Source organism: Schistocerca gregaria, chromosome X (assembly GCF_023897955.1).
Source record: "Schistocerca gregaria isolate iqSchGreg1 chromosome X, iqSchGreg1.2, whole genome shotgun sequence".
Taxonomy (NCBI): Eukaryota; Metazoa; Arthropoda; class Insecta; order Orthoptera; family Acrididae; genus Schistocerca; species Schistocerca gregaria.
Genome location: NC_064931.1, coordinates 176450193 through 176469862, shown reverse-complemented (window position 1 = coordinate 176469862; position 19670 = coordinate 176450193). Strand labels below are relative to the sequence as shown.

General features: G+C 45.1%; 1 protein-coding gene across 22 annotated transcripts in view; it reads left to right on the top strand.

Moving 5' to 3' along the window:
• Window positions 1-19670, top strand: part of LOC126298847 (nuclear factor 1 X-type) — a 1745828-nt gene that overhangs the window by 1184691 nt on the left and 541467 nt on the right. For 15 of the 22 annotated variants that reach the window (XM_049990341.1, XM_049990355.1, XM_049990349.1 and 12 more), the window contains exon 1: window positions 18855-18967. The exons of the other annotated variants lie outside the window; for them this stretch is intronic. In XM_049990341.1, coding sequence (XP_049846298.1) covers window positions 18887-18967 — 81 coding nt within the window. In that variant the 5' untranslated portion in view covers window positions 18855-18886. Of the gene's footprint in view, window positions 1-18854; window positions 18968-19670 lie in introns of those variants that run through there. 22 annotated transcript variants of the gene reach the window in all.

The window sequence follows — 19670 nt, the reverse complement described above, 5'->3', positions numbered from 1 at the left end:
ACTTCTTTTATCATTCAGTGTGGGTAGAGATTCTGACACGTCCTAACTACTGACCTCACCAAGTCACAAACCGTCTACCAGCATGCTCGTCACATCAGGCGTCTCGTACGTAATCCTGAACATGCGTAATGCGCGTCTCACTTGCTTTTACCGGCCAGAGTGTCCGAGCGGTTCTAGGCGCTACAGTCTGGATCCGCGCGACCGCTACGGTCGCAGAATCGAATCCTGTCTCGAGCATGGATGTGTGTGATGTCCTTAGGTTAGTTAGGTTTAAGTAGTTCTAAGTTCTTGGGGACTGATGACCTCAGAAGTTAAGTCCCATAATGCTCAGAGCCATTTGAACCATTTTTGTACTTGCGTTCGTTCGCCGAAACGCCCCATACGCTCGAATGTGTGGTACTTCTTCATAGGGGAAGTACTACAGTGCCAGGTTAATTTGAGTCGTGACGCGTGTTCAACTGTTTTACATATATACGTCTGTTGGTTCAAATGGCTCTGAGCACATGGGACTTAACTTCTGAGGTCATCCGTCCCCTGGAACTTAAAACTACTTTAACCTAACTAACCTAACGACATCACACACATCCATGCCCGAGGCAGGATTCGAAGCTCCGACTGTAGCGGTTGCGCGGTTGCAGACTGTAGCGCCTAGAACCGCTCGGCCACCCTGGCCGGCACGTCTGTTGGTTCGCACCATAGGCTAAAGCTCGTACTTCGCTTGTATATAAACCATTCGCCGTCTTCAATCTGTTCTGACGGCCCATCACTTTCTCATGTTACTTTTTTATGAACTGCAATGACTCAACTCTATCAGACTCCAAGTGTGTCCTTCATGAACCACATTAACTACTCTTTCTATTGATCCCGCTAAACCGCCACCGTAGTTGAGTATATATATATATATATACTCCTGGAAATGGAAAAAAGAACACATCGACACCGGTGTGTCAGACCCACCATACTTGCTCCGGACACTGCGAGAGGGCTGTACAAGCAATGATCACACGCACGGCACAGCGGACACACCAGGAACCGCGGCGTTGGCCGTCGAATGGCGCTAGCTGCGCAGCATTTGTGCACCGCCGCCGTCAGTGTCAGCCAGTTTGCCGTGGCATACGGAGCTCCATCGCAGTCTTTAACACTGGTAGCATGCCGCGACAGCGTGGACGTGAACCGTATGTGCAGTTGACGGACCTTGAGCGAGGGTGTATAGTGTGCATGCGGGAGGCCGGGTGGACGTACCGCCGAATTGCTCAACACGTGGGGCGTGAGGTCTCCACAGTACATCGATGTTGTCGCCAGTGGTCGGCGGAAGGTGCACGTGCCCGTCGACCTGGGACCGGACCGCAGCGACGCACGGATGCATGCCAAGACCGTAGGATTCTACGCAGTGCCGTAGGGGACCCCACCGCCACTTCCCAGCAAATTAGGGACACTGTTGCTCCTGGGGTATCGGCGAGGACCATTCGCAACCGTCTCCATGAAGCTGGGCTACGGTCCCGCACACCGTTAGGCCGTCTTCCGCTCACGCCCCAACATCGTGCAGCCCGCCTCCAGTGGTGTCGCGACAGGCGTGAATGGAGGGACGAATGGAGACGTGTCGTCTTCAGCGATGAGAGTCGCTTCTGCCTTGGTGCCAATGATGGTCGTATGCGTGTTTGGCGCCGTGCAGGTGAGCGCCACAATCAGGACTGCATACCACCGAGGCACACAGGGCCAACACCCAACATCATGGTGAGGGGAGCGATCTCCTACACTGGCCGTACACCTCTGGTGATCGTCGAGGGGACACTGAATAGTGCACGGTACATCCAAACCGTCATCGAACCCATCGTTCTACCATTCGTAGACCGGCAAGGGAACTTGCTGTTCCAACAGGACAATGCACGTCCGCATGTATCACGTGCCACCCAACGTGCTCTAGAATGTGTAAGTCAACTACCCTGGCCAGCAAGATCTCCGGATCTGTCCCCCATTGAGCATGTTTGGGACTGGATGAAGCGTCGTCTCACGCGGTCTGCACGTCCAGCACGAACGCTGGTCCAACTGAGGCGCCAGGTGGAAATGGCATGGCAAGCCGTTCCACAGGACTACATCCAGCATCTCTACGATCGTCTCCATGGGAGAATAGCAGCCTGCATTGCTGCGAAAGGTGGCTATACACTGTACTAGTGCCGACATTGTGCATGCTCTGTTGCCTGTGTCTATGTGCCTGTGGTTCTGTCAGTGTGATCATGTGATGTATCTGACCCCAGGAATGCATCAATAAAGTTTCCCCTTCCTGGGAAAATGAATTCACGGTGTTCTTATTTCAATTTCCAGGAGTATATATATATATATATATATATATATATATATATATATATATATATATATATATATATTGTTGCAGTGTTGAGAAGGATGATCTATTGTGCCTACGCCTTCACCTTGGCATCAACAAAACGCTATCTCATCAGTCGTCCCTATGAGCATTCATTCAAGTCCTACTTGGAACACTATCACTATCATTGAACATCTCCTCAGCTTATGTAAAGGACGCACCACCTGTTTTGACTCTAGCTATCTCAACTTCCCAAATTACTGTATTATGGGCCCTGCAGGATATATTATGTGACAGTAGGACATTATGCAGATAATTAGTAGACAATATGCTTGTTGATATTTTATTTTGGCATATAAGCTTATTTCGGCTTTATTGCCTTCATCAGTACATGTCCTGAGGTTACGGATGGACATACACTGATCAGCCAGAACATTATGACCACCGGCCTACTATCGATATAAACCCGTCTAGGCGATAGCAGCCTCACTTGGCGAGGAATCATTGCTAGTCAGACGCGCGCACGGTGCAAGTAGGGTCTGTGAGCGTGCCGTCCGTGTGTAGAATGGGAAAGGCGTGCTATCTATCTGAGTTTGATCGATGGCAGATTGTGATGGCCCGCCGGCCGCCGTGGCCGCGCGGTTCTAGGCGCTTCAGTCCGGAACCGCGCTACTGCTACTATCGCAGGTTCGAATCGTGCCTCAGGCATGGATGTGAGTGATGTCCTTAGGTTAGTTAGGTTTCAGTAATTCTAAGTTCTAGGGGACTGATGACCTGCGATGTTAAGTCCCACAGTCTTCAGAGCCATTTGAACAATTTGTGATGGCCCGGAGACTCGGCACGAACATTTCGGAAACTACACTTGTCGGCTGTTCGGGGTGTGCTGTGGTAAGTGTCTTCAACACGGGGTGAAACCAAGGTGAAGCCACGTCCAGACGTCGTGGGGTTGGACGGCCATGCCTCATTGTAGATGTTGAACATCGTAGACTGGGCACACTGGTAAAACAAGTCAGGCGGCGAACTGTGGCGGAACTCACATCAGACTTTAATGGTGGGCAGAGTACAAGTGTGTCTCAACACACAGTGCACCGAATACTCCTAAAGATGGTTCTCACGCCCTGGTTCTCGGGTTCGATTCCCGGCGTGGTCAGGGATTATATCTGCCTCGTGATTGCTGGGTGTTGTGTGATGTCCTTAGGTTAGTTAGGTTTAAGTAGTTCTAAGTTCTAGGGGACTGATGACCTGCGATGTTAAGTCCCATAGTGTTCAGAGCCATTTGAACAATTTGTGATGGCCCGGAGACTCGGCACGAACATTTCGGAAACTACACTTGTCGGCTGTTCGGGGTGTGCTGTGGTAAGTGTCTTCAACACGGGGTGAAACCAAGGTGAAGCCACGTCCAGACGTCGTGGGGTTGGACGGCCATGCCTCATTGTAGATGTCGAACCTCGTAGACTGGGCACACTGGTAAAACAAGTCAGGCGGCGAACTGTGGCGGAACTCACATCAGACTTTAATGCTGGGCAGAGTACAAGTGTGTCTCAACACACAGTGCACCGAATACTCCTAAAGATGGTTCTCACGCCCTGGTTCTCGGGTTCGATTCCCGGCGGGGTCAGGGATTTTATCTGCCTCGTGATGGCTGGGTGTTGTGTGATGTCCTTAGGTCAGTTAGGTTTAAGTAGTTCTAAGTTCTAGGGGACTGATGACCTAAGATGTTAAGTCCCATAGTGCTCAGAGCCATTTGAACCATTTTGAACCTAAAGATGGTCCTCCACAGCCAATGGCCCATGTAGATACCATTGGTAAAATCACGACATCGGCAACTACGACTGAAATGAGAAAGTGGTCATCGGCACTGGATGCTAGTGCAATGGCAGAGCGTTGCATGATGTGATGAATCCTGATACCTCCTTCACCATGCCGATGGGAGAGCGCGAATCTGTCGTCTTCCAGGGGAACAGCTCCTTGACACCTGTACAATGGGACGGAGACAAGCTAGTGGCGGCTCTATTAAAGGGAACATTGACTTCGGCATCCACGGATCCAATGGAGCTCGTGCAAGCCACCATGACGACCAAGGAGTATCACACATTGGTTGTAGACCACGTTCAACTCTTCATGACGATCATATTTCCCGACGGCAGTGACATTTTTAAAAGGATAACGTGCCGTGTCACAATGTCAGAAGTGTAATTGAGTGATTCGAGGAACCCAATGGCAAATTCCAACTGATGTGCTGGCCCCCAACACACAAGATCTGAACCCGATCGAACACATCTGGGATGTGATCGACCGTGGCGTCAGTGCTTATCGAGCCTCTCCCGTAATTTACAGTAAATGGGTAACTTGTGTGTGCAGATGTGCCAGCTTCCTCCAGCGATCTACCATGGTCTTACTGCTTCCACGCCACGATGCGTCGCCGCTGTTATCCGCGCCAAAGGTCGACATGCGGGCTACTGGGTGGGTGGTCACAATGTTCTGGCTGATCATTACTTTGAGTAAACTACTCAAGTTGGACAGCTAGCTGGTTACTCAGAGGTAATTATCTTTGGGTAAACTTGAATTTCTACGACTGCCAAACTAATAGAAAATGTATTATAATATACGTATAACATCAAATCATCGAACAACTTAGAAACGTTACTGAAAAAGATATCACATCTAACAACTACGGACAGCAGTAACAGTTTACTCTTAGTTGGCCTGTGTCCATCTACGACGTCAGGACACGTACAGATGAGGGTAATAAAGCCCAAATAAGTTTATGTACTAAAATAAAAAGCTGGCCGATGTGGCCGAGCGGTTCTAGGCGCTTCAGTCTGGAACCGCGAGACCGCTACGGTCGCAAATCCTGCCTTGGGCATGTATGTGTGTGATGTCCTTAGGTTAGTTAGGTTTAAGTAGTTCTAAGTCTACGTGACTGATGACCTCAGATGTTAAAGTCCCATAGTGCTTAGAGCCATTTGAACCATTTGAACCAAAATTAAATATGAATCAGCATACTCTCTATTAATTCTCTCGTTATTTTCCAAATTACATCAGTTCCAGAAAAGGAGGGACAGGTAGACGTCGAAGATTTGTAAGACAGACCAAAAACTCTGTTGTTCAAGGGTAGGGAAGAACTTCATCCAGTAATCATTTTAAGTGATTTACTGTGAACCTAAACCAAGACCAGAAGTGTAGATGGATAAGGACAGTGTCAACGTTTCCAGCACAATTTTCAGTGACTTACGGTAAATCTAAATCAAGATGATCGAATTTGGATTTGAAATCTATTCCTGCCCTCCACTGTCTCAGTGACTGCGCTATTTGTTTCGGACCCCGTCAGATCCTTTCGTTATCTGTTTTTCTCCGTCCGTGATATCGTACTGTTTATCTGCATCTTACATCGCCAAGCAACACCCTCATTACAGATATGCTGTCGATTATTACCTTATTCTGCCACTGCGTTGCCCCGTAATATTAAAATAGCTATTAAAATAACGTAACCTGAAAGTAATTAACTCATACCCTATTCGTTCTATCGTATTGCTGCAGTTGATCGTCTTTTGGATGTGTACAGTTCGTTCCTTGCTTTAAGAGTATTTTTGGTCATGATCTTACAGATCTGCCAATAATGAGTAGCAACGGATTATCTACTCTACAAACGAAGCCATAATAATCCACGTGTTCGCAACCAAGCGTAAACGGTGCTAGCGCTGCAAAATCGGAATGGCTTCCTTGTTAGGGAACAATTTCAGTACCGTATCAGCCCCTTGGTTCCTTAGAACTCCCACATTATCACTAAACGTAATTTATCCTTGCAGAGTAACAATTTGAAACAGTGGCCCACACAGTCCCCACCTTTTCATAAACGTCGCAATGGTTTTCCGCTGTACACACACACACACACACACACACACACACACACACACACACACACACACACACACACAAGCAAACACACACGCCCAGTTTGAAATGAGGAGTATGACTTTTTTTTATCGTATCACACTACACTCTTCGAATTAGCGTTCATCATGTTGCATAGTCTAGTCACCATTAGCGTAACGCTGCAGTGTTGTATTTGATCTGAGGTCAGAAATTCCCAAACATTTGTGAATGTTCAGTTTTCGCTGCTCGAAGCTATGGCTTCAGTGGCCACAGCAACAGGTTATCAGAGATACTGATTGGTTCCTGACGTCACTACGCCCACACTACTTATGCGACTTTTTGTGGCAGATTTATATAGTATAGGGTCTCAGTCGCCGACAGTTGATTTTCATCCATTAATACTATTATGCCCGACTCCGTAGGCGAGGCCGCTAACGCACCCAGCTGCCGTGACGTTCGAGATTAAAATAACTTATTCCAATCTTCATAGTAGAAGAAATTTACATAGTCTGTATTTGGCCGGCAAGAGGTGGTAGTGAGAACTTCAAAACATCAGGCAGACCTTTAAATTTCAAACTGATACATAGTATATTATGGAACAACGACATGTGACGCGGTTGATAATGATCTGCCCTGCGGATGGGAACGTTAAGCTGCCGGTCCCTCAACGCTCTTGAAGAGGAACAGACTTTGTTCGGCTGCAGGCAGTACTCAACGGTTACACAATCACAACACTAATTGCGCTACACAGATAACACTCGACGCATCACATCATATCGTTGGTATGCTACGGCATATCTGCTCCACGAGAACCCGGGTCAACGACAGTTTTCCTCTGTTCCTACATTCTTCCGAACATTCGTTGCCTGAGTATAAGACTGACTTTATGTATGATTGCCTATCTCTCAGTAACGTGTTGTGACGACTCGCATATTCCCTCATTACCACGGGCACTGCTACTGTCGATAAATGTAACAAATTGTCATTCTTCTATACCACTTCTCCAGTTAACAGCGCTACAGCTGAGCAGCTTAGTTGAAAGTCAGGAAGGTCTTTCATTTCGCCTCACCAACGACTGGCTTTTCCATAGGTGACTACGTAATACGTCGCCTAGCGTACTGCATACTAACTCGCGACACTGCAATAACAAACGACGGACGCAGCGCACGAGTGAAGTGATGTGTGTTTCCGTCTGAGAGAGCTGCTGTGTTCTGCAGCATATGACGACTCATCATTTCGATTAACAACTGAGTTATCGCAGTGACTATGAGTCTGGCAGTATTCAATTTGGTGTCTATATTTTATCTAGAATTACATGACTACTCTGCAGTTCCCACTTAAGTGCTTGGCAGGGGATTCAGAGGCCCACTTTCATAGTATTTCTCGATCTATCCACTCTCAAATAGAACGTGGGAAAAATTAACACCTAAATCTTTCCGTGCCATCTCCGATTTCTCTTAGTTTATTACGATGGTCATTTCTCCATACGTAGGTGGGCGACAATAAAATATTTTCACATTCGGAGGAGAAAGCTGGCTACTGAAATTTCGTGAAAATATCTCATCCAAACGAGATAGGCCTTTGTTTTAAGGACTGCCATCCCAACTCGCTTCTCACATTCGTGGAAATCTCTCCCCTGTTTCATGATAATACAAAGCGAGCTTCCCTTCTTTGAACTTTTTCGATATCCAGAATGAGATTTTCACTCTGCAGCGGAGTGTGCGCTGATATGAAACTTCCTGGCAGATTAAAACCGTGTGCCCGACCGAGACTCGAACTCGGGACCTTTGCCTTTCGCGGGCAAGTGCTCTACCATCTGAGCTACCGAAGCAAAGGTCCCGAGTTCGAGTCTCGGTCGGGCACACAGTTTTAATCTGCCAGGAAGTTTCTTTTTCGATATCGTTCGTCAATCCTATCTGATGGGGTTCCGGCACCGCGCAGCTGTATTCCTGAAAAGAACGGACAAGTGTAGTATTGATAGCCCCTTTAATAATTTTTTTGCATCTCCTAAATGCTCTGCTAATAAAACGCAGTCTTTAGATTGCCTTCCCATCAACATTTTCTACATGATGTTTCCAATTTAAGATGTTCTAACTTTAATCCCTAGGCATTTAACTGAATCGACAACGTTTAAATCTCTGTGATCTATCGTGTAGCCTACTTACTCCCTGGAGGTAGTTAAGAAACATTTTCCAACTTTTCACAATCCGTCTGGCTTTTTGCAGCTAATATGACCTCGAGAGAAACAGATTGTGTAGGGTTTAAGAAAGCATTTTAAATAAAATGTCCCAATAAGAAGACGAACAGCGGACCGAAGAAAATACAAATAATGTTTCACGTACACTTTATCCCTGCTTTTAACACTCCAGGATCAAGTCTTGTCAATGTAGTTGCATTACCAATGAATAAACGCCAAAGGTTTCAGACGTACTGTCAGTACTCAGGAAGCGTCGAACCAGCTATCTGGACGTTTTCCGTAGACCAAACACTCGTTCATTTAATACTGTGCAAAGGAAGCCTGGCTCTATGTTCCATTGAGATAATCTAACCTTTCTGTGGCTTTTGTGGTTATTTATTTCTTTTTGTCGCAATTCTGAATATTCTAAACCTTTCGTCATGCTTCCAACTTCACCATCAGCATAACATGTTTCCAGCTTCACCGCCAACATGAAATTGCTTTTTTAAGCTGAGATTCGTTTCATTTGCAGGGTACGGCTGCGAAATTGACTCAAGAAACATGTATGTTAATGAATACGAGAATTGTCTAAATCTTGAGCATTATCAAACGACCAGCGTTGCGTCCTTCCACACCATTACAATAAACGTAACGTTACTAGCTGGTGCAAAATATTTTCGGATCCAGAGTAATAAAGACATGCAAAAGCTTTGTGAGTGTGTAAATCCAAGTACGTACCCATTAATTTGAGAATAAAACAGATTAAAATGAATTTAAAAAATGATTCAAATGTTTCTGAGCACTATGGGACTCAACTTCTGAAGTCATCAGTCCCCTAGAACTTAGAACTACTTAAACCTAACTAACCTAAGGACATCACACACATCCATGCCCAAGGCAGGATTCGAACCTGCGACCGTAGCGGTCGCGCGGTTCCAGACTGTAGCGCCTAGAACCGCTCGGCCACTCCGGACGGCAAACTGAATTCCAAGACCAATCAAACAATTATAAAAAAATAATAGCACCTTAAAAAACTCACGTTACAATATTGGTTTATTTCATCTAAATATGCTGTCGTATGAATGTAGGAAACCTTCCGCAGCGCCACTGAGCTTTACGCGTACTTACTTATAAATTCGACGTTTAAGGGATCTCGCTGAATTATTCACCACGGTCCTATAGTGTAAGTCTACCTAGATATTTTTAAAGCCTAATTTCAAGCACTGGTACTGTGTAATGAGTGATTAATTTTCTTGGTTTTGCTGTTCTGTCTCATCGTTGAACTTAATGTGATTTCTTTATGTAGTAGTCTCAATTGCTTCACTGTTGCTTCTACCATCAAGTTCACGTCACTTCCCACTATAGAAGTGGTGTACCATCATTGTGCTTAGACATTAGAGCCACCAGTATTTCCACAACCAGTCTTAGTTGCAGTGTTGTGATGCAGATGTAGAACATTCTATAATACGATCAGCTTCTGACTCTAACTTAGGTGCAGAGAAATACTTTTCCCTATAGCGTTCATGCTTTCGTAACCATATCATCATATGTGAAGGTAAGTGTCAGAGTGACACATTAAACGATCATTTACATTGCAGTGCTCTACGTTAGCCCTCCACTAGTTTCATTCACGGTTTCCTATTCCTTTCACTTCCACAACTATACGTCGCAGCATCTACTTCAGTTGCGTTCCAGAGATATTACCGGTGGTCTCAAAACTTTCTGTTTGTATTTGTGTGCTTACACAGATAAATTCACTTGATTAAAACCACTGCAATTTGCAACGTATTCTCCGTAGGTTTCGATATTCTCAAAATGCAGCATCTAAGTGATTTATCCATTTTCGTTTTGACACAGTTAATAATCCCTCTTATATTTATTTTCACAGGTCCCGCTGGACAATCCGAGAGAAACATTGTCGTCGCATATGTTCTAGAATGGAGAATTACAAAAATAAATAGAGCATGAGATAGTCGGTACTACATACCTATGAGTAATACCACACAGCGAAAGGATCTAAGCAACCTCAGTGAACATGTGATCACAATAAAAAGACAATGCTAGTCGGAATTCTTTCAACTTAGAAGCTCCAGCCATCCTTCAAAGTCACTAAATTTATTCCTTCGTCTTTGTAAGTGATATGAAGTCGCAAGAAGCCAGATGTAGAGAACAGATTGTATGAGATGATAATTGGACTTTGTTTTCCAGTAACTTAAGGTAAATGCACTGATATTTCTTCTGACAAGAACACGGTCAGGTTTTCCCTCCATCCTTCGCGAATCCGAGCTTGAGCCGTGCCACCAATGATATCGTCGTCAACGGGACGTTAGGCACGTACCTTCGTTATTTCTTTCGTTTAATGGCCTTAATTTAGTAAAATATTATTGACGGTTGTTCTGTGCTGTGGTGATGCTTAATTTAATGTCACGACTCCTACATTTTTTTCCATATAAACAGTGCGTTATGCTAACATTAATAGGAATTTAACATAATACGCCTCCGTACCAATGCAACAATGTAACGTTTGAAGCAAGTAATCTGCAAGTTTATATTGTCTTTGTTTACTAATCGCATAACGCGTTATTTTGTTTAATAAAACGCAAGTAGGAATTATTCGCTACTGGATCTCCCGTGTAACGTGAAAATCAACAATGTCTCATAAATTGCTCAGGATAATGAAACAAGGTTTTAGGTAACTGGTATTACGCATGAAGTTGTCTATTTCACTGCAGAATGCACGTTTGTGTATTAAAGGAATTGAAGGAATAATATTTACAATTGTGAGAGCCATTCAGGAATGCCATGAGATAATGATTATAGATATTTGAAGTTCAACTCGTCGTAGTAGATAGTCGGTAAATATAAAAATGTTAAGCACAATGCTAAAGAAACAGCAAAGTTTCAACTAAGTAATGTCTAACGCTGCTTGGAATTGATGGAAACTGTCCTTCGTTGTTACCGTTTAAGTCATATCCCGATATTTCTTTTTCGAAGCTTTAATAGCAAACTTTTACACGGCATGAATTAGTACAATCCATTTATCCAAGATCTATGTAATAACTTTAAAAATTTATATTATTTAATTTTGAAAACCATGTTTCCTGATATGAGCAATACAGTAGTAAATGCTCTGACCTCATTACACCTTTATCTATGCTCGGTGCAGTGTACTGCCTACAACAGGCTGTACCGCTGTTAGCAACTCCCTATCCTATTCCATTTGCGTTAGAAGTGAGAGAAAAATCACTGCTGGTACGCGTTCGTACCTGCCCTAATTTCCATTCTGTTACTTACTGTCTGCCAATGATTCACATTTGTGTTCCATGAGCAATTCTTGAACACTATCGCGTGGGCTGTAGTCGAACCGATAATTTACGATCCTAGCTGCGCGACACCGAATAAGTTCGATGATTGCTGTGATTTCTGCTTGGTAAGAACTCCAAATGATGGAGCATCACTCTAGAATCAGTCGCAGTAACACCTTTTATGTGGTTTCTGCAGTATATCTGAGAATCAGCCTTTCACTTCCATTTCATATACCCTCGAAGTACTATCCCAACGTTGATATACGACAAACAGAATTCATTGGATTAACACAAATCCGTTAATAGGGCACTTAATTGATGTTTGTCTTGTTTTAGACATCATAATGCAGTTCCTCAAATTCAGTTGATATACTGTGTTAGTCGTTCTGCATCTCGTTATCGTCACCCAGCAACAACACTTTTCCTGTAGACAACAGACAATCTGATAGTACTGCTTGCACTATCTGTATGTCGAGAACTTTAGCGGTCATAGTGCGTTTGCTAGTGACACACACAAACAATGTTCCTTAGTTTCTGTTGAACACTCATCGTCTTCTGTAACATATTCGTTTCTGTTAGTCAATAAAGCCTAGTCAGTCAAAGATTTGAGAAAAAGTATCCTACGGATGGTATCTTGGTTATCAGTTAGGAACATGGTGTAGTACCGAACGCCTTCCGTGTATTGGAGAAGAGGCGCTCACCTGCCTCTCTACTCGCAAAACGTCCAAAAGGTAGGCTAACGGTGTTTCTTTAGCTGTTTCTTCTGAATTAGTGCAGATGATTTGAGAGAAGATTCTTTCCCCCAAGGAAGGTAATTATTCTATAGGATACTACATCTGGCGGACGTTAGGAATACCGATCTACAGTACCGTTTACCCATTTCTTCACGCTCTTCCGAAGATCTCTTACCTTTGCAGTCACGCCGAATGTACGCTTTGCGGAAGATTTACGATGTATATGAGCTCGGAAAGGGGTAATCACCGAAGGGCATTCAACGCAAATCCTAACTGCAGTTCCATTGGATGCTGGTACTGTGTTCCTCCTGAATAGTCTCAATTGTTTCTCAGTACCGTGAGTACGAGGGCGTGTCGAAAAGCAATGCCTCCGATTTTTTTCTAAAAACTCATAAAGCTTTTTAAATAAAACATACATGATTAACATTCTACATCTCTGTTCTTCATGTATATGTATTTGCAACCCTCTGCCGCTAGAGGGCTCCGAATTGCAGCGTGTAAGTTGGCGGTGTATGACGTAACTACGTCGGTGCTTGAGAAACAACGTGCTGTAATCGAGTTTCGAATTCGAAGAGTTCGTCCACACACAGAGCACCCTTGAGTTCACAGTCAGCGATCATCCTGATGTAGTCGCGACTTGACCCCATCCGATTTTCATCTGTTTCCAGAACTTTTTAAACACCTTCGAGGAATTCACTTTGATAGTGGTGGAGCGGTACAAGCAGAGGTGTGGCTGTGGGGCTATGGCTCCGTCAACAAAGTAAAACATTCTACAGTGACACTATCAACGAACTTGTCTTTCGTTGGTAGTAATTTGTTCGTCACCAGAGTGACTGTGCTGAGAAATAAATATGTAGATGTGAAGAAAAAGATGTAGAGTGTTAACAAAGTTGCTTTTATTTAAAAAGCTTCAAGAGTTTTCACATAAAAAATTCGGAGACAGTACTTTTCAGCACGCCCTTGTAAATACATCGACGTCACGTACATTTGTGAGTTCGGCGGTTGGGAGTCAAATGACAGATCAGTAGTACAATCCATGTGAAATAACTTTTTTTTAATGTACACTTTCTAATTTCGGCTTTCTGTGTGATCTCGCCATTTTCCACATCTGCCTAATAAGCGAAAGACTGGCTGCAAAGTTTCACACCGTTCATCGACTTTAAATATATTTGGAACTTTCTGGAATTTTCTGAAAAACCTTTCACTAAAATATTACAGTAGGTTTCGCGTATAGGCGTGTGGTTGCTGCTATCGATGAATGAGTTCCTACCAAGTTTCCTTTATTTTTACTGTCTGTAGTTTTGTTACGATATCAGGTACGGTTAACACAAGGCGTCTCAAAGAATCGCCCTGTTTCGCAAGACGAGTTTCGCTCGAGTGTGACTATGTGGATTTTACCCTAGTGAGCCGCTCCCATACCAGTGGTGCTACTTGGAACATTTTAATCGTAAATACGTTTGAACTCAAAAGTACTAGGCTAAGTGGGTTTCTTCATGTGCGGGACAAACAAGAGAGCAGTATTCCTTCGAAGTGAGCGAGCGCCATCCGCTCCGTCTTGCTTTCCTCTCACTTCTACCTTTTCGGAAATCGGTCCTCTACCATCTTACCAACTTCGCGTTCTCCTCTCCCACACTGAAGACCTCCGCGTATCCTATACTATCGGCAAGCTACACTTCAATAACCCTATTGTTTCTACTCTGATTGCCGATTCAGGTATGTTTCCTCGGCTGTACCAAAACATCCCACCATCCCTACAGCTACACTCTGTCCCAACACCACATCTACCGTCGCCCCATCCCTGACAATAAAATTCGAACCGATATTTATCCCTCCTATCAACCACAGCTTTGATACCTCTATCACATGACCTTCATTTCATAGTTTCGCCCCAATGGATACCTATTTTTATACCCAGGACCTTCAACCTTACCGAAAATCAAACTTTTCAACTCCCCAAAACAATCTGTTCCCTAGCGCTGGCCTTCCAACTTTTTAGTGAAGATGCAGTGCTACTTTTTAAAGAAGTTTTCTGTAGATACCTTCAAAAATCCACCTTTTTATAGGTTTTAAAAACATTTATAAAATTGTTCACCTTATAATCGTATTTGTTTCGTTCTTTTGTACGTTTTAATGCTTTCGGTTGGAGAGTAGAATGTTTTAACACTGGCTTCACTTGTATGGGGCGAGAGGAAAGAAAACAATAAAGAGAAAAAGGAAAAAAAGTAGACCAATGAGGTAACGAAGCTGATTATCAGATATTAAATTAGTGTGACTGATCTGAACTCAAACTCGCAATCCTCTGTTCGTCGTCACTATTATCACCATCATCTGCCAGTTCGGTCACTTGGTGATGTGGCGTCTTTGAGTGGACGTGCAACATAAGATCCCTGCAGGTTTTTCTATTTCTGCCGAGCTTTAACTTCCCGGTACCAATTCAATAAGGCTGCTTTTCTTAAGTCTCTGTCCCATCTGTCCAGTGGCCTTCCACTTGGGTTTTTGGTAAATTGGGCCCCAATCTAGTATTTGTTTTGACCCCTTGCCATTTTTTTTCGAGCGAGATGACCAGCCCACTGCCATTCCAAGTATTGCAGTTTTTCCATTATATACCTGACCTCTGTTGTCTGTCTAATATCAACTGCTGGTGCCTGTCTTTCTTTGTGAAGCCCAACATTGATTTTTCCATTCTTCTTTGGGCTACTGTTAGTTTCCTAGCAATAAATTCATTTAATGTCCATGTCTCACAGCCACAAGTTATTACTGGCAGTATACGCTGGTCAAGAAATGTTTTCTTCAGCTCGGCTGACATCTTAGACTTCAAAACTGAAGAGTATCGTCTATAAGATTGCCAGACTAATTTAATACATCGAAATATTTCCGGTTTTAGGTCTCCTTTCATATTTAGCAGTTGATCAACATAGATGTATTCTGTGACAGTTACGTACTTCCAGCTGAAATATTTCTCTCCGATTCCATTCATTCTTCATGATCTTGGTTTTATCACACTTCATTTTTAGGCCAATTCAAAGCAGACTAACAAATGGTTCAAATGGCTCTGAGCACTATGCGACTTAACTTCTAAGGCCATCAGTCGGCCGGCCGCGGTGGTCTAGCGGTTCTAGGCGCGCAGTCCGGAACCGCGCGACTGCTACGGTCGCAGGTTCGAATCCTGCCTCGGGCATGGATGTGAGTGATGTCCTTAGGTTAGTTAGGTTTAAGTAGTTCTAAGTTCTAGGGGACTGATGACCACAGTAGTTAAGTCCCATAGTGCTCAGAGCCATTTGAACCATCAGTCGCCTAGAACTTAGAACTAATTAAACCTAACTAACCTAAGGACATCAGACACATCCATGCCCGAGGCAGAATTCGAACCTGCGACCGTAGCGGTCGCTCGGTTCCAGACTGTAGCGCCTAGAACCGCATGGCCACTCCGGCCGGCGCAGACTAACACAAGGTCACTAACCAATATTTGAGGTTCTTCTACACTATTTGCAAATATAACAATATCATGAGCGAACCTCACGTTACTTAGTTTGTTTCCCAGAACTTAGATTCACTTCGTTTTCCAATCCAGTTTGCTTTTTCAGAGACTGCTGAAAATATTTTTGGAGATATAGACTCGCCTTATTTAAAACCCTTTTCGATGGGAAATTCACTGGTTTATTCAGTTACATGCAGGGTGTTCCACAATTCATGTTACACCCTTCTAGAGGTTATAGAGGGGACTTATTAGATCAAGTGTTACATAGGAACCCGTGTCCGGAAACGCATCCAACGACCCTACAGAGCGCCGGCGCCTGTAAATGTATGTATATACAGGGTGACTTTGTGATGATGTTACCGACTTTCAATGATGATGGAGAAGGATAAATGTATGATTGGGGTAAGGGTCCTGTACCGGAAGCGAACGAGTCGAAAGTTATAAGCGAAAACCGTCCTGACCAACAGTGGAATACATGTACTGGCACTCTTGCTGCTAACATTGCAGGGTAGGCAATTTTCAGAGGTAGTCGGATGGTCCAAAACAAGGAAAAAGTCCAATAACATGTGCTCTAAAGTGTTTGCCTTAAGAGGTATGAGCACTTACTCAGTAGAAGAGACGTGTTTTACAGTAGCGAAGATGAACAACTGCTCGTCGTTTCTCAGGTATACATTTTGGAACCCATGTTTACCGGACATTTCTTCCTTGATTTGGTTCATACTACTCCCTCTGAAAATTGCCTACTCCAAAGTCTTATCAACAACAGTGCCAATACATGTATTCCACTGGTAGGAGTATCATAACGGAGCCGGTCCTTGTGGCCGAGCGGTTCTAGACGCTTCGGTCCGTGACCGCACTGCTGCTACGGTCGCATGTTCGAATCCTGCATCGGGCATGGATGTGTGTGACGCCCTTAGGTTAGTTAGGTTTAAGTAGTTCTAAGTCAAGGGGACAGATGACCTCAGATGTTAAGTCCTATATTGCTCGGAGCCATTTGAACAATTTTTTTTATCATAACGGTTTTCGCTTATAACTTTCGACTCGTTAGTTTCTAGCACAAGGGGACCCTTATCTCCAATTGATACATTTATCCTGCACCGCCCTAGAAAGTTTGTAACGTCATCATGGAATAACCTTGTATACAGGCTGTTACAAAAAGGTACGGCCAAACTTTCAGGAAACATTTCTCACACACAAAGAAAGAAAATATGTTATGTGGACATGTGCCCGGAAACGCTTACTTTCCGTGTTAGAGCTCATTTTATTACTTCTCTTCACATCACATTAATCATGGAATGGAAACACACAGCAACAGAACGTACCAGCGTGACTTCAAACACTTTGTTACAGGAAGTGTTCAAAATGTCCTCCGTTAGCGAGGATACATGCATCCACCCTCCGTCGCATGGAATCCCTGATGCGCTGATGCAGCCCAGGAGAATGGCGTATTGTAACACAGCCGTCCACAATACGAGCACGAAGAGTCTCTACATTTGGTACCGGGGTTGCATAGACAAGAGCTTTCAAATGCCCCCATAAATGAAAGTCAAGAGGGTTGAGGTCAGGAGAGCGTGGAGGCCATGGAATTGGTCCACCTCTACCAATCCATCGGTCTACGAATCTGTTGTTGAGAAGCGTCCAAACACTTTGACTGGAATGTGCAGGAGCTCCATGGTGCATGAACCACATGTTGTGCCGAACTTGTAAAGGCTCATGTTCTAGCAGCACAGGTAGAGTATCCCGTATGAAATCATGATAACGTGCTCCATTGAGCGTAGGTACTGGAGTAGATACTGACGAAACTAAAATGAGCTCTAACATGGAAATTAAGCGTTTCCGGACACATGTCCACATAACATCTTTTTTCTTTTATTTGTATGTGAGGAATGTTTCCTGAAAGTTTGGTCGTGCCTTTTTGTAACACCCTGTATACATACGCCTCTAACTTTGACGCTCTGTAGCGTCGTTGAATGACGTTTCCGGACACTGTTCGTATGCACAACTTGGTCTGCAGTTGAATTGTGTTTCGGGAAATGGGCTCCTAGGCATAACTTGATCTATTAAGTCCTCTCTACAACCTCTACAGGTGAGTAACATGAATTGTGAAACGCCTGTATGATAAAGGAGTGGTTTCTTCAATAGGATTGATTGAAGAAACCAATCCTCTATTATAGGTGAATATTTGGCACCACAGAATTTTAGTGCGAAACGGCTACTTGAAAATGACCGAAGGCAGAGAGTGTCTAAGAGTGCCGTAATAGACTAAAATGTAATAGATGAAGGCAGTATGGAGTCATTTTACTTTAAGAACAGAAAGCAGAAAGTAATCCGGAGTGGCCGTGCGGTTCTAGGCGCTGCAGTCTGGAGCCGGGAGACCGCTATGGTCGCAGGTTCGAATCCTGTCTCGGGCATGGATGTGTGTGACGTCCGTAGGTTAGTTAGGTTGAATTAGTTCTAAGTTCTAGGCGACTAATGACCTCAGAAGTCAAGTCGCATAGTGCTCAGAGCCATTTGAACTATTTTTAGTATTTTGCAGCCGTGACTTATTAAACTAATAGTTCGATAATTTTCACATCTGTCAACACCTGCTTTCTTTGGGATTGGGATTATTATATTCTTCTTATAAATTTTGATCCCGGTGATAAGAGGGGCAATAATCAGAACGTTTTGCGAATTGAAAAAAGAGGGAATGCGTTTCTAAAAAGCACAGTTCGTAGAGATAGCGTATGGAAATGAGCGCAGAGAGGAGCGAGCGGTGCGGGTTGTGGCTGCGGCAGCCGCGCTTTTTGCGGCCGGGCTCTGCGCTGCGCGGAGCGCACGTGGTCGCCGCGGCGGTGGGCGGCCGCGGGGGGCGCGGGGGGCAGGGGGGCGGCGCCGGGCCGGCCCACCCGGGAGGGGGGAGAGGGCCCGCCCCCGCGGGGCGTACCGGCCTCCGCCGCCGCCGCCAGCCTGCCGGGCCGGCAGTACTCGCGCCGCCGCCGACGTGCTCGCACCATGTTCATCCCCGACACGCTGCGGAGCTGCATGGTGGAGCCCGACGTCTCGACATACCTGCAGGCGCCCTCGTCTGGACAGGTGTGCTCCTCGCCCTCGCTACTCTTCTCCTTACATTCTTGTCGCTCCCGCTGTTTTGTTATCTGGTTTGCACCTCCACCCTCCCGTTGTGGACCGACTGTGCGTGTTATCTGTCGCCGGGCTTCGCACCGGCTCCAAGCCGCTCGGCAGCTGTGTAGTGCCGTACGGCGCGCGTCGCCGGAGGAGGTGTCGGCCGCCGCGGGGAACAGCTGTTTGTTATTGTTGTCGGCGTAGGCGTGAAGCTCGTGTGAAAATGATAAGGGGCGGAGTGCGGCGCGTCGGCGGTCACGTGACTGGTTGCCAGGGGGCCCGTAGGCGGGGCCTGGCCGCACTGAGTGACAGCGCGGGGTGCACGTGGCCGCGCCATCCCTTCGCGCCTTTTCGGCCGCACCGCTCCACTGCGCGAACGTCATGTCGCCCGCTAGCGAGTCCTTCGCGTGTGGAGCCATCCCCCGGTCTCACTGTCTCAGTGATGTGGTTCGGCAAAACGCCTGCATCTAACACCTTTGTTATTGTTTTCTTCTGACCGGACGGGTTTGCCGGTTCCTGTCAAAGCATCGTCAGTGTGTTGTACGTAGTTTCGCTGGACGACATTGTACCCCACACTGACAGTGGGCGGTCGATTTGGCAACTATCGTCATTTCTGTTGTGAATGCTGTTACAGTAACTCTTGTACGTCACAACGATGGCGAGAAGTGCTAAA